At 35.6% G+C, this 15,284-nt stretch overlaps 1 protein-coding gene across 3 annotated transcripts in view; it reads right to left on the bottom strand.

The window, feature by feature from the left end:
* Positions 1 to 15,284, bottom strand: part of CADM2 (cell adhesion molecule 2) — a 625,008-nt gene that overhangs the window by 224,444 nt on the left and 385,280 nt on the right. For 2 of the 3 annotated variants that reach the window (XM_057410463.1, XM_057410465.1), the window contains exon 2: positions 315 to 341. The exons of the other annotated variant lie outside the window; for it this stretch is intronic. In XM_057410463.1, the coding sequence (XP_057266446.1) occupies positions 315 to 341 (27 nt within the window). The remainder of the gene's footprint in view (positions 1 to 314; positions 342 to 15,284) is intronic. 3 annotated transcript variants of the gene reach the window in all.

The raw sequence follows: 15,284 nt of genomic DNA, 5'->3' as shown, positions 1-15,284 counted from the left end.
GTTAATATAACACATCTCAGAAATCTAACTACAATACACTCGGTTTTATCTTTTTCCCTAAAACCTTCCTAAATTGAAACAATGAACAAAATACAGTATGAGTAGTGATGATTGATAAACAATGAAAATAGTCTGCACTTAGGGACAATTACAAAAATCTTATAATAGATTATGGTATAATAGATCTTATCTATTATACCATAAGATCTAAAAATATCTTTCTCTGTTTAGAGAGGCAGAAAAAAAACTTGTGATGAAATATGTGGGCTGCAAAACCATGCAATGCAAATTGAAGAGTGCAGGCAGAAACTCACCTCTAGCTTTGCTCTTTGTAGCAGCCACTGGAAGCAAGGAAAAGATTGCACAAGAAGAGAACAAAGATAGATTAGACAGAAGTTTGAGCAAGTAAGAATACAGAGAAACTTTTATCACTATTGATTCAAAGCCTAAGAAACACAGTTTCTAGGATTATTTGGCCTATTTGAGACACTGCAGTACTATGAGATAGTTCAGATCTATGATACTGTCAGATGACCTGTGTTGAGAACTTAGAAAAATGTATCACAAAATTCACTCAAAAAGCATGGGAAGGAGTACAGAAAAATCATGGACCATTAATCACAAGGAGGGGAGAACACATTTATGAATTCTAAAGTTTACAGCACAATTTGCCAAAAGTACATTCTAAAGTTCCTAAATCTTATGTCATCCCTTGCTCCTATTTCTTGAAACATCATTTGCCTGTGAAGCTGATGTAAACAAACATTGGCTAAACTGCAGGTACTTGAATTATTTATAATCTATGTTACACAATCATTGGTTTTATTCATTGAAACTTCTATCATCAGATTGTTCTTGCACCATGCAAGCAAAAGGAGCAGAAAATACTTTTAACAGTGATCAGCGTTCAAACTCAAGAGAAAGAGGGGCAGACACTACAGTCTTCCTTCAGTCTCCTGGCACAACACAGTTTCATAGTGTTAGTTCTAAAGGCACAATGGGGTCACAAAAATGACAATAGGAGCTCAAAAATTTCTGCTGACAACTGCTCTACTGCCAAAATCAACAGAACCATTATTTTCTGTTTTCTGAGGTTCATGGATAATGCTGCTGATATACAAGAAAAATCAGAAACCAAAATCAAAATGGAATCACTGTTAACTATAAATTACACAAAATATGCTAGCCACAACTCTTTAAGCTCTCAAATGCACTCTGAAAAGGCTTTCATTCAAGAGCAACTTCATGAAAAAAAACCACGAAAACAAAACCACCACCACCAAAAACAAACAAACAAACAAAAAACCCAAAAACCCAAACAACCAAACAAAAAAACTCAGAAAAACATGATTTCTCTTCTGCTGGCCCTTGTAAGGCAGAACTACATTAACAATTCAAAGGCAGCCTTACTGTGACCAAAAGACAGATAAAAACTAAAAGACCAAATCCCCTTTGTCTTTTTGCTTTTCTTGTTCACATCTAAAAGTTCTAAGTTGGCTTTTTTCCTTCTCTTTTTCTCTCTTCCTCTCCCTGCCCCCTACCTCCTAATGTCTGATCAGGTGTCTCACCAGTCTTTACCAAGACAAGTAAAGAAATCATGGCAGTGAAGGCCAAGTTGCCATATATGAAGACAGTGCCAGAGAAAAAAAATCAACTTTTAACTTTACAAGTACATTTTACAATGTCAGTTCTCAAGGGTTTTTCCTTTTTATTTTTTTTTTTTAATAAAAATTCATTTCTTCACTGATCCCTCCCCTACTTCCAGATGCACCATCCTGCATTGCCACCATTCTCCTGGCAGTGAAAATAAACTAAAACAAATCAGTCCCACGATGTCTGAAATCAGCATTCCACGAAACAGCTCTGCTTTGCGGAGGCACAACAAATGCAGATGCTTCAGCAGAACTCCTTCCATAAGGCCATTTAACAAGACATATTCACCTGCAAAATAGCCAGTGAATCTTACATGCACTAAGAATTACTCTCGTAGTAAACAAAATTAATGGTGCCATTCTAATTTTATAATAAGTGAACAGTTTCTCCTTCATGAAAATACACGCTGATAATGAATGCACTGATTCATCAACCTGTTCAATTTTTTTTGCTTCCCCTCTTTTTCAGTCCTGAGAATTACATCTACATGAACCACAAGCCAGAATAACCACTTAAACTTAACAGAGGTCTGGAGGACCTGACATACATTAATTTAAAAGCAGTAGGAGACTTTATACTCACATTAATAATTCAGAACAAAAAGATCTATATACATGAAATATGGATATGAAAATTATATATGTACTTCAATAGCTCAGAATACATGTACATGCATATGTAATCTATGTGTCTGGGTACACATATACATGCATATTAATCTACATGCACGGTTACATATATACATGTATATTAAAAGAATCCAACCATTCTATGATTAGACAGCTTTATCTTGAAGCATGAGATAGAGAATTATTACCTATCATGTATCAGTAAATAAAGAAGACATATAAATAAGGTTGTACATTATAACTGAAAGTAGGACAGGTTACTAAGCTTGTTACACCAATTATACCGCTCTGCAAATCCACTAATAAAGGACTAGATGACAGTAACCTTCTTAAAAATGTCATGTTTGATACTTGTAAGTTCTTCCATTGGCAGCATGGTCCAATTACAAGTCAATTTTTAAAGTTCAAACTGCACAACAGCCAAATTAGCTGAAAATGGTCTTTCAAAACATAATTCTGCCTACTGAAGGGAACTGTTTCCATCAACAGCTCGTTGTTCTGATGGAGGGAAAATTCCCTCTTATTACCATCGAGTTCTTTTCCCAAATGTGAGAGAATTTTTCTCTCTTCTCTCTTACTTTCCTCATCATTGTGCACAGAGAAGACAATTTTCAACCTACATCCAGTAGGTTTGAAAATTTGTATCCACCTCCTCTTATTACTACATGAAAAGTCATAGCAGGAGACAAGGATAGATAAATGTTTCAAATGAGAATCATCAAGCCTGAAATTCAGCAGAGGGAGGCTGATCTCTTGGTTAGAACCAGGTATGGGATAACTCATCTTTTTATGCCACCAAAGTCAGTGACAAAAGACCTGTGGGTTTCAACAAGCAACATAACTGTCAAAGGATCTCCATCTGCTTTACGTCTTCAGCAAGTCAGTTGAATGCTTTGCATTTCACATAACACATTCACTTTTTCCCCATTAGACTTCATTGCTTGCTGAGTAAAGAGACCACCTCTTCAAGGCAGCGAGTCTCCCACTTCTCAAAGTAGCATATCAGCAGGACACTGTTTTGAAATTTCTGTAGTACAACTATAATAGAACAGGACTGGCCAGTAATAATTTATAGCTTCAATGTAACCTAAAACCTGGAATTCACTGTATTTGGCTGGCATTTACTTTATGTGGCAAAATTAATAAGCCAATCAGGAAATGGAAAAAAAGAGAAGGCAGTAACCTCTGGTATATCCCCACGTTCAGGGATTTCTTTAAAAAACAGAACATATTTTCAATGCTGTATTTCTTTAGGTACTCTGCTTTGTCTTTTTTAGGAAGTTGATTTTTTATAGGGAGGTAATACTACAGAAAAGTGTGAACAGTGAATTCTACCTTTGCTGGAATTTAAGGAAGATTTTAAGGACCAGAAAAGAAAGACAAACAAAATGGGAAGAAAGACCATATCCTCAGAAGTCAGGCTTAAAGGCATGACAAAGCTACTACCTTTCTAGGTAAGACCAAGGGGAAAAACAAACAAACAAGCCAACCAACAAACAAAACTCTTCTATTAATAGTTAGCTCTATCAAGATTAAACAATATTTTATTTTCTGAAGGCTCTTCTAGTCACAGCATATGCAAAACAAAAATGACTGGCTACTAGGGAAAGATCCAGGAGTGAGGGGATCGCAGGGCAGCAAGATGTTGAGGTCAGAGATGTCAAGAAGTCCACTCTGAAGGACCAGGAAAGGAAAGGAAAATGGTGCCAAGTTCTGAATCATGGCAGTTATTTTTCACAGAACTAACATTTTTAGGGCATTTTGAAATCAGAAATGTATTTCTGCTGTAGCTGTGCTGCTGAAACAATGTTTTTAAAAATCACTGCCAGAATGTAAAAAGGTGGATTCAAATTTTAAAACTTCTAACATACCCTTCCTCTCAAATATCAATAATGCATTGTACTTTATTTTTCTGTAATACATCTTTCTGACTTCTTGCTTTCTGTATGCCAACAATTGTTAAATTACGTTCTTTGATAAATGGTGGCTATAAGTTGTTCAATATTTTCTCCACACTCAGCTGTCTCAATGCTGTTCAATTTTGTGAACATTTTTAGACAGATTTGATTTAGCATTTATTTTATTTTTCTCTTATATGTGATTTATTATTCGATTTGTGCTTTTTTGTCTTTGGAAAAAAAACACATCCTTCCTATTACTTCAATAGCTCAATGAAAATAAAAAAGGGAGAAAGTATTTCTCCCAGATACTCAGATTACCCAACCTTTTATTTCAGAAAACGAGAAGAAAGAAAAAAGTGAAAGGTTTGAGGTCAGAGTCTTGTTCTCATTTCATCTATTACATATACTACAAATGCCGGTTGAGTTAAAAACAGTACAATATCTAACTGTTATAATGACTAAACAGCTCTTTTTAAGAAATAAAACAAGATGAAAGGCACACTCATAAAACACACTGAATTGATTTTCTCCTGAATACAGTAGCTTACAGTTCTGGCAAAACTGTAGGTCCTCTCATCTTCAATAAAAAATATAAGCTATCAGAAGTCTATAGGATGGACATACTTATTTGTCTGTAGTTTTATTCCAATCTTAAAACCTTTTGCGATCATGGAACACTAAAAATTATCAGAGAATAGGCCTACATTAAAAACCACCAAACTAAACAAAAAACTGACTGCATCTTCCCAAGACCCCAACAAAAAAAATACAGATTTCAAATTTCAGAAGAAAAGGATTTGTTTTTACACTATTTCAATTTAGAATTTTCTTTTTAGGTTGATGATAACTGCATTTTATTTTTTAATTCATTTGGATAAACAGATGGATTATCACTAGTCATTTAGGTCACCTAAATACCAGCTCTGATTCTCTGACTGGAAAAGCTCCTCTCTGTGACAGAAGGCTTAGCAGGATCATTTTCTCCAGAGAATAATGCAAACTATTAGGCTCTCAGAGACTAAGAGACCCATTCACCAGTGTGTGCTGTAATGTAGCATGCTTCACCGCCTCCTTTTCAACAACAGCATTTCCAAAGGCACTGAAGGAGAGAGAAACCACCATCACCTGAAATTCTTGGTGGGATTTTGACTTTCTGCGTTCAGGAATACATTGCTGCCTAGTCCTGAAGAGTGGTCAACAATGACAGAGAAACATGGGACGTTAGGAGTTCTTTTAGATCAGGATACATTTAAAAAAAACTATAAATAACAACACCTCATGGTTAAATCCAGTTACTTCTGATTTTGTCCTCTCACTTGATTGCCTATATTGACATGCCTTTACATTTTATAGTACATATTCTTCCTTATACAAAAGTTCTGCACACTCTTTCATGCAGATTTCTAAAATACCAGTTAGTGATATTTGCAGATGCAATCAGAATGCACATACTGCTAGATAAGTCTTCCTCTATTTATATAGCCATTAAAGATCTGTGCACTTATGCCTATGTAATTATATGGAATTCAAACATGTAACCATCTATTATTTATTCTATCTTTGCATCATTCTATCCACAACACAAGTTTGTAAGATGACATCAGGTAATTTCCCTCAGAAAGAGATACATTTTGCTTACTAAACTCATTGATAAACCTTTGAAAATACAAGAACCTTTTTGGTTCTGACAATTTAATAAGTTTTTTCCCCCTCAGGGTTTAAGAGAAAAAGTACAAGTGAACTGGTATGCAAAAATGTACGGGAGTTTGCAGTGACAAAAGAAAAAAATAAACCATTTTATTGCAACTATACCATTAAATGTGTATAAAATATAATACTTACTGGATATATGCTATATACTAGGGAGTATGGATGCATATAGTGTTTTACAATCATTTTTCCTCTTAGAACATCAGATGCATTCTTGAACGTGCAAGGCAAAACGGGACACAAATACAAATTTGGAAGGGTTATGAAGTGGTCAACTACTTTATTCCCTGGGTTTGATGCAGCAGGAATTATGTTTTGACCTTTCGCCTAACATATTGTTGTAACCTTGGGTGACAGAGACTCCAAAAGCACTCTCTTTACTCTAAAAGGTAGCCTGGTTTAGTGCACACCTGCCCTCTAAATGGCAAATTGTTTTCTTAACATATAACCTAAGCATCATATGTAGGAGACTAATCCAATTACTTAACCCTTATCATACCTTCCATGAATATAAATGGCAACAGAATACATGTGCCTTCAATTAACATTTTGCAGTCTTGAAGACTTATTAATTCTCTTCTTTGCCTAAACAATCACCTCCTTCCACTTTCTTAAGGTATGTTTTCCAAATTCCTCTTTATTGTCCTTCCTTTCTTCCCCTGGATTTTCAACAATTTATAGGCAATCAGGCAAGATACCCAGCTGAAGTGGCACTAGTGCAAAGTGGAATAATTATTACTGCAGCCTTTCACCTGTCTTTTTGTCTGTGCACTCCAAAATGGCACTTGGCTCTAATAGAACATCACCACATTGTGTTCAAGCCCACAATGATCCCTTTCTTCTCCTCTTCGTATTGGAGTACACCCACCTATTGGCCATTTTACTTACACATATTTATTTTATCCTTTTTCAATATAGGGCTTCCCCCTTCTCTTTAAAAGACTCTTTTGCTTTAAAGTTACTTCCCCCATTTATTGAGGTTATCTTGAATAATAACACACCCCTCCAATTCCATTAATATATACTATTTTGACTCTCAATCCATAAAGTACAAATCTGTCTTGAAGCTACCCATTGTACTGCATTCTTTATATCTGCTATTCTACTAGAAGAATATAATTATTCTTGACAGCAGTAGCAGACATTCAAATCCAAGGTTAAAAAGGTCATAACGCCTTGATTTTCTATATTCAGCCCACAGTTACCACAAAAATCCCCAAACCATAAATAAGCAACCCGTTGTTAAGCAATACCAAAACTAATCCATATGTCTGATGTCCTTTCTACACACTAGAAAATCTGTGGAGAAGCCAGATATAAATGACATAAACTAATGTGCAGACCCAACTGGCAACACACTACTATATACTGCACCACCTAAGAAACCTACAAACTGACCATACATCCTGAGCAGTAATATTCAACTCTTCTGATACTGATATTCAACTCTGCTGACACTTCATTTAGTATCAACAGCTGCTGTGCTCTGTGAGAAAAAAAACAATGCTTAGAGAAGCCGCTTTTAAAACAGACTTTTCTGTATAGGATGCATCAACTCAAGAAACTCTATTAAATTTCACCTGGTGAAACTTTGAAAGGCAATGAGATGAAGTAGCACAGGTTACAACTTTGTACAACAACCTCCACACACACACACATTGCGCTAGACTTCAATGTCAGGTAATGACAGAATATTTTATGGTGTTTGGAATCTTTTCTTTCCAACCCAATAGAATATGGATTTGTAAAATAGTAATTACTGAACCTAGATAATGAAAAGCAATTCATATACTGAAATGGAAAAGTTAAAATGACTGTAAGCATCTTTCAAACTTCCTAATATATTGCTAAACACATTAAATATTTTAAAACTGCAACTAGATTATTACATGAAATGACTTTATTATGAGATACTAATCACAAAATATTGAAGAACATACAACTCCATATTCTTTCTGAAAAGTAGACTATAAATATAGTAATTTTGTTCTCGATACTCATTATAACTGTGTCCTGGGTTCAGCAGTAGCAGTCATTTTTCTCCTTCTTGGTAGCTGGTGCAGTGCTGTGTTTTGACTTTCGGCCTGGGAACAGAGCTGATAACAATGATGTTTTGGTTTGGCCAAGGACTTTGTGAGCCTCATGCTCTGCCAGGGAGGAGGGGAAGCCAGGGAGGAAACAGAGACAGGACACCTGACCCAAGCTAGCCAAAGAGGTATTCCATACCACAGCATGTCATGCCCAGGATGTAACTGGGAGTTAGCCAGAAGGGCGGGGAGACTGCAGGGTTGGAGGAGGTATGGGTCGGTGCTTGGTTGGGCGGGGGGGGGCAAGTTATCGGTCAGCTGGTGGTGAGGTGTTGTATTCTCCTCCCTTGTTATTTCCTTTATCATTGTTATTATTGGTGGTAGCAGTAGTGATTTGTGTTATACCTTAGTTACTAAACTGTTCTTATCTCAACCTGTGGGAGTTGCATTCTTTTCGATTCTCCTCTCCATCCCTCTGGGAGTAGGGGGAGGGAAAGAAGGGGGGGAGTGAGTGAACGAGTTACCTGACTGGGTTTAAACCATGACAACTGGCATGACGGAGATCAGCAGAAGCCTATTATAATCTAAACATCACTAGAGTTCAGGATTCCAGCTGTAGCAGATTCACATTAGCAGCTGGAAATACATAACAGTGTATTACTGTATAGTGAAACTAGAAGACGAGTATAATCATGCCTTAAAGGCTCTTCTTAAAGGCATCCAGATAAGATGATTTGCCTGTCCCAAAGTGCCAACTTTATGCATACTATAACGTAGTTGGACATGTAACTTTTACAAGTGATGCAAGTTGCAGGTAAGGAATTTCACCATAAGCTGCGTTTCCATATAACATCATATAAATTCCACTTGCAAATAAATAATATACTTTATGAACAACTGTGACTAAATCTTTCACATTTCATTTTATCAAGGTAAGAGAATGTTTTAAGATCTATAAGGACAACTCCAAAGTAGTAGTATGAACACCTCCATGAGGCTGTAGTGTGGTTACTTCACGCAGAGATACAATACTCAGTTTGCTCTCAGATCTTTTACAGTTATTTCAAAATGTAAACCAAATATTTGAAAAGCTTTGATATTCATTTAGCATGCCAGACAAATTTTCAGAATTGTTCATCATGCAAAACATGTACACTCATACTCATCCAGTTTCTGTGTTTTATGTCAGGTCTCCCAAAAGAATAGAAAGGAAAAGATTCTAGTTGCATACACCTAGTAAACGGCTTAGGCACAAACTGGGTGTCATCATGTAACTTAAGCACAAGCAGCTGTAAGCAATGAGTTTTGTTTCTTCTCACGTCTACAGATCAATGCATACAGAACACCTGAAACCTTGCCTTGCTCATTTTGCTCAGCCCCAGAACCACCTGTGACACACACGTCTGCTGTCAGTTGTTTGGGTTTGTTTGGTTTTGGTTTAAATGTATATGATATTCTATGTTATTACAAATAGATATTTTCTGAATCTACTATGCTTATATACATTATTTCCCACTCATAGTCCACAGCTCTGATAACCCAGAAAGCATTAAGAGCTCTTGTATTTGGAAATAAGGCCTTATACAAAAGCATGAAATCAGAAACATTGTAATCAAGAGAAAGGAGTTATGTAGGCAGACAAACAGCTACAGTTCTCCTCCTCTTACCTCTCCATACAAGTAATTCATCTAGTATAAATCCTAAGAAGGTTTTGAGAAGGCAACTGGCTTTTATTGCATGGTTACTTTCCCAATAATTAATTATTTTTTTTTAAGTATCACAGCCCATAGGATCTCTGTATAAAAGGTGTTACACATTCATTTCTGAAGAGTAATGACACATTTCTCAGCTATTTTTCATCAAAGCAAATTAAAAACCTTTAAACTTATCTATAATCAGAGTATAACAAGATAATTCACCTCTTTATGATAAAAGTGGTGAAGATGTAATACCAAATGAACTATGATATTTTGTTATGACCCCTAAAGAACAAACCAAAACTTATGTCAAAGTAGTCCTAACCACGCTCAAATGACAGTTTCAAATACGTACTTGGTCAATTGTTCTCAGAAAGAAGGTAGGAAGACACATGGTTTTCCATATGAATTACTTATTGCATCTGCACCCAGCCTTGAGGATGGGTGTCGTTAACGTAAATCTTCCAACTTGATCATCTTGCTGTTAGTGAAGTAAGATGAGAAAAGAATTCCTGCCTTTTGTTTTTTTTCTACCAGGTCAGGAAACATGGGTAAACTATAAGAAACAAAACCTAACTAACAGTGCATACCATAGAGACAAATATTTGAACTCTGGGTAATTTACAATCTGCTATTCATAACCATACAGATAATAAGGCCAACAACTGTCTTCTTTATATCTGGCTTTATAAGACAGGACTCTACTTCAGTGCTGAAAATCGGTAAGACTCATTACCAGTCCATTTTGTCAGCCAGTATCCCTAACTAATGCTGCTGAGGTGAAAAATTGTCTTAAGAGGCAAGACTTACTCAGCAAGACTTTATTTTCATAGCTTCAGTGAGACATGTAAATGAGAAATCATTTTTATAGGGATGCACTGTATAGAGATAGATTTCATCTTTACTATAGAGCTTTCTGACCTCACACCATCTTTCATTGCATGTTTGAATTTATACCTGACTATATGCATTAAATTAATGATTAGTCATTAAAAAAAAAATTGTTTCCTATGTATAGTTCTAATATCCTGCTATGGTTTTAAATTTGTGTTGAATATACAAACTAATGCAGTAAAAGTTGTCAGCTATTCTAGAATTTTCTTACAGTTATGAGAACTACAGCTGAAAATCCACAAATTTAAACAATTCACAATTCCTGACTTAAGATTTTGTACTCAACCCTCACCCTCTTCTTGTATAAAGAAATACAATCTGTTTTTTTATTAGTTTTTAATAGTTTTATTGTGGTTTAATAATTTTTTATTAGATGAGACTGGAGAAATGAATATGCATAATCTACAAGCATATGCCTGAATATTCAGAATTTGAAAACTCACATAACAGCCATTAGGTTTTTCAGGCAGAAAGGAAAGTAGTATTAAATTCAGAATTTAAAACACTGTCAGAGAAGTTTAGAAAACCCTATAAAAAACTGAGAAGAAGCTATAGTTGTTCCAAATATGATACCCTTAATACTGATCTAACCACCAATTTTCTTTGGTCTGAGCATTAAAAACATTTCTATTCTTTCTTTAATTATATTGTCACTCTACAGAAATCTTAGGCAAGATTTGTTTAACTGTTGGTCTACGTTTACAGTGGCTATCAGCAGTACTGGCTCTCCGTATCACTCTCAGGTTACTATATGCAATAATATGCCTGATGTACTGGTATTTAAAAAGCTAGAAGCACTGTCTGTAAGGGAAATCTGGAAGCTTTTTACAGCAAATAAAAAAAAAAATTGAAAAAAAAGTGAGTTTTAACACTGGGAACTAAGCTGATGGACTAAAAAGCTCTGCTTAGGTGGCCAGCAATTAACATTAGAAAATTCAATTGATATTTAAACCCCTCTTTCTGTTGCACTTAATCTGAGTTATTTCAAAAGTAGCGGCTCACAGCCTGCCAGTCTAACAAGAACATTCGCAGACTGCTGACATATGTTGTTTATGTGGTTGTCAGAGCTTTGCTATGTACTGGTGCCTCTCATCATGTGCCTTTCACTCTTGTCTTTAGATGTATAGACATTGGCCATACCTCCAAAACAGACCAGATGAGTTTCACGAACTGCTCAGTTCTGTTTATTACTCATCAGAAAACATCTTTACCAGGGTGTGTGTACACACCCAGATTATAATCAGCGTATGCACCCAGCAAGCAGACGCACTAAGGACAGTAAGACGGTCCAGTGTAGAAAATAACATTGGATGAGAGCTGCTGAGTGAGCAGTAGAAATAACCAAAGAGAGAAAATCAACATTTTGCAAGTTATTCCATTTTGGTGGAATGAAAATGAAAAGACGGAACTGTTGTTACTTGTAGGTCACATAAGATCTTTAAAAACTGAGTCTCAGAGATATACAAGGTAATATATTAAGATGACTTAAAAATAATAGATGACAAAAGAAAAAAAATCTTCAAAGTCAACATGAAAAACTAAAAGCCAGAGAGGTAAAAAAAGATGAAGACAGAAAAGGAAAAAGCCAACAGTAACTGAGAAGAAAGGGAGATTGAATAAAGATTCAGATCAGAACCAAATGCATATGAGACACACTAACTGTTACAGAAGTGCCAAAATTTCAAACTCCAGTCATCTGTATTTTCAGCACTGCAATATTGAGAAAGTATTTCTAAAGTGATAAGACGTACCATATATAAAGCGATAGGCTAAGACTTTACAATAACTGTAAATGAACATGTAACAGTAACATTACAGGAATTACTTCCTTTCTACCATTGCAATGTTACAATATATAACATCCACTATTATATTCTATAAAAGAATATTTAAAGCAATATATGTGTGAGAAATATACATGAATGATACACTATAATATATATAAAAATGTGTGTGTCTGTATGTCACTGCCTTTTACATAAGGTGTTTTGGTACATTTGAATGAGTAGTGAACTCTGTGTACAGTCAATTGAAACTGAAAGATAAGAACACTTTCATGGAATACTTTTGGGAAAATTTTGAATATTATTTCTTTAGGAAATTAAAGAAACAAAGCACAGTTAAAGTGACCGTTTACAGAAAATGATGCAATTCTTTGGGTAAACCTCTTAATTATGACTTCTGAAGTAAAACAGTCCTCCTCCTCCTGCAATGAAAAGAAGTTTTATAGTAAAGAAACTATTTGTGAATGTTGTACATTTCTGAGCTGTACAACAACTGCATGTTGAATCTTTATAGTATTTTGATTCATAACGTGAGTTTTATGGCATCCTGGAAGAACTTATACCAGGGAACTAATTACCCAAGCTATTCTTCAATAATGCAAATTGAAACCCTCCTGAAAGAAAAAAAAAGGAAAAAAAAACAACCCACAAGCAAACACTAAACCAGCATGCAAGGCAGACAGACAAGTTACTGTTGGGTATTACTAACTCATTCCTTCACATCTCTGGCACCTTTCAGACACATTTATTATACAATTACAATGAGCTAAACAAGTATACAAGCCCTTTTATGGCAGAACAGTGCTTATATATAGTGTTTAGCTTCAACCATTAATGAAAATAGAGGAAATGTTTTGAAATGTCACCCATTTGTAGCAAAACCATCATACAATAAAGGATTCTGAGTAAAAGAACCCGAAAATGGGGGTGGCTTTGCTATTGCTGTTTTGCTGTTGGGAGCACAGCCAGAAGAGATTTGTAGTTCAGTGAATGAGCGGCACAACCAACTCCAAACTCCAGCTGTGTACATGTGCTCTGTGAGATCCAGCAAGGTCCCTAGCAGCTAACTGGGTAGCTCACCAAATTATAAGGACACACTCTTGCCTTGCCCACCTATTGGAGGTGTGTTCCTATTGGAGCACATCAAAGCAGACATTAACCACAAAGGCATCCCCATTCTTACCCTAGGAAACCAAAGAAATCTTTCTGGCCTATTCCTGAGAAGTTCATACATGCACCTCTTTCATATTCTGCACAACTCTTGCAATTAGAGTAAGTTTGCACATGCAGTCGTTCACAGCATAAATAGAAACTGGCAATACAACTATGACTACTCCTCCTTAAAAACCTCATAAGCCCTCGCTTCAAAGAGATTTATGAATAATGGGAACTAAATAATTCACAGCATTGCAGATGCCAGTCCAAATAGCCTCTTCCTTTTTAAGGTTTCAGTTTGTAGATGTGTGATCAAAAGCCTTCATCAGTCATGATAGTGGCATTTGTACTCAGTCCAAACAAACCGTATTTGCATCTGAATGCTTTTCATTGAAATGAGAGATATAATATGCAAGCCAAGTTCCAACTAAAAGGCGTTTTATGCTATTTAAATTCAGCCAAATTAAAGGCTGAATGCAAACTAAAAGGTCTACTCTCAGAACAGTAATTTGACACATCATAAATAAGACACATTTTTTTTGTTAGAGTACCTCAGCACTTGTCTGAAAATTCTACACAGGATCTTAACAGTGCTGCCTCTTGAGAAATAATAATGTCCTGCATACAAAGCAATAAAGTAAATAGAAACTTAACATGCTGCCACCAGTGCTAAGACATCATGTGAAACCAAGTAGGTAAGAGCAGTTGCTCTGTGAAGGAAGCATTGACCTGAAGAACTTGCTACTACATTTTTGAGCAAATACATTTCGTGCATTGAATTCTCACCCTGTTTCATTAATCCTGCTTATTAGCAAGGTGAGGATCACTCTTTCCCCATCCACTGCTCAGCTTTACTACTGTATTTAAAAGTACCACAAGCAGTCCCTCAAAAAATCACGAAGGAAAGAAACCAGTCCATGCAGATCTCAATTATTAAATGTGGAAAAAGTCACAGGAATTTCATCATGGCAAGAGAAAAAGCAGTAGGATCAGATTAAAATTCTTGTTCTTGCTAAGAGGAAATAAATACAACTTTCATTGTAGTGTAAAAGTGAGGTTAACATTAATTTTTAAAAGACTATTAAGAGCCTAAAATACCCTTTTTCTTATGAACCTTAGTGGGGATAAACAAGATAATTCTTTTAAATTGTCATGGGGATTTGGAGGTTTCATGGAGGTTCACTATACATGAGGTACAGTACAATGATCCAAATGATCTTTACATTCATTCATATATAACCTATTTAAATAATGCATGATTTTAAGGTACTGCAAATTTTGACATGGAAAGAGTTTCCATGAACACATGATAAGAAAGAGAAATGAACTCCAGAAAGCAAGGGTACTCCACAGTATGAAGGTACACACTTCTCAGGAAAACAACAGGGAATGGCTTGTGGCAGACTAGCACAACATGGCACCAACATTGTGAATGCTAATGAGCAAAGCCAAGGAATAATGCTGGAGCATCCTAGATCAGAAGATGACACTGATGAGGGCAGATGTAGAAAAATGATTATCAACTTCAGACCCCTAGAGCAGTGTGAATAAAATCACATCCTTGTGTTCTGGGAAATAAAACAGGCAACTTGGATAGAAATAAAGACAGCCTTTAATTATCTAAAAGTAAATTGCGAGCAGCCCATGATAATTCAGAAGTGGCATTATTATAGAACCACAATGCATAATTCAGAAATCAGTTTGTTCAAAAACATCAACAGCTGGGTTTAATAATAGATACAATGAATCAGAAATGAAGAAAAGCTTGAGACAGAAGATTATTGAGCAGTTCCAATCACATTATTAGATTTATAACTAAACAATGGCAAAGAAC

The sequence above is a fragment of the Pezoporus wallicus genome, unplaced genomic scaffold, assembly GCF_028554395.1.
Source record: "Pezoporus wallicus isolate ANWC-B61680 ecotype Strahan unplaced genomic scaffold, APGP_CSIRO_Pwel_v1 contig_229, whole genome shotgun sequence".
NCBI classification, from domain to species: Eukaryota; Metazoa; Chordata; class Aves; order Psittaciformes; family Psittacidae; genus Pezoporus; species Pezoporus wallicus.
Note: the sequence above shows the minus strand (reverse complement) of the source record. Positions and strands in the feature narration are given on the sequence as shown.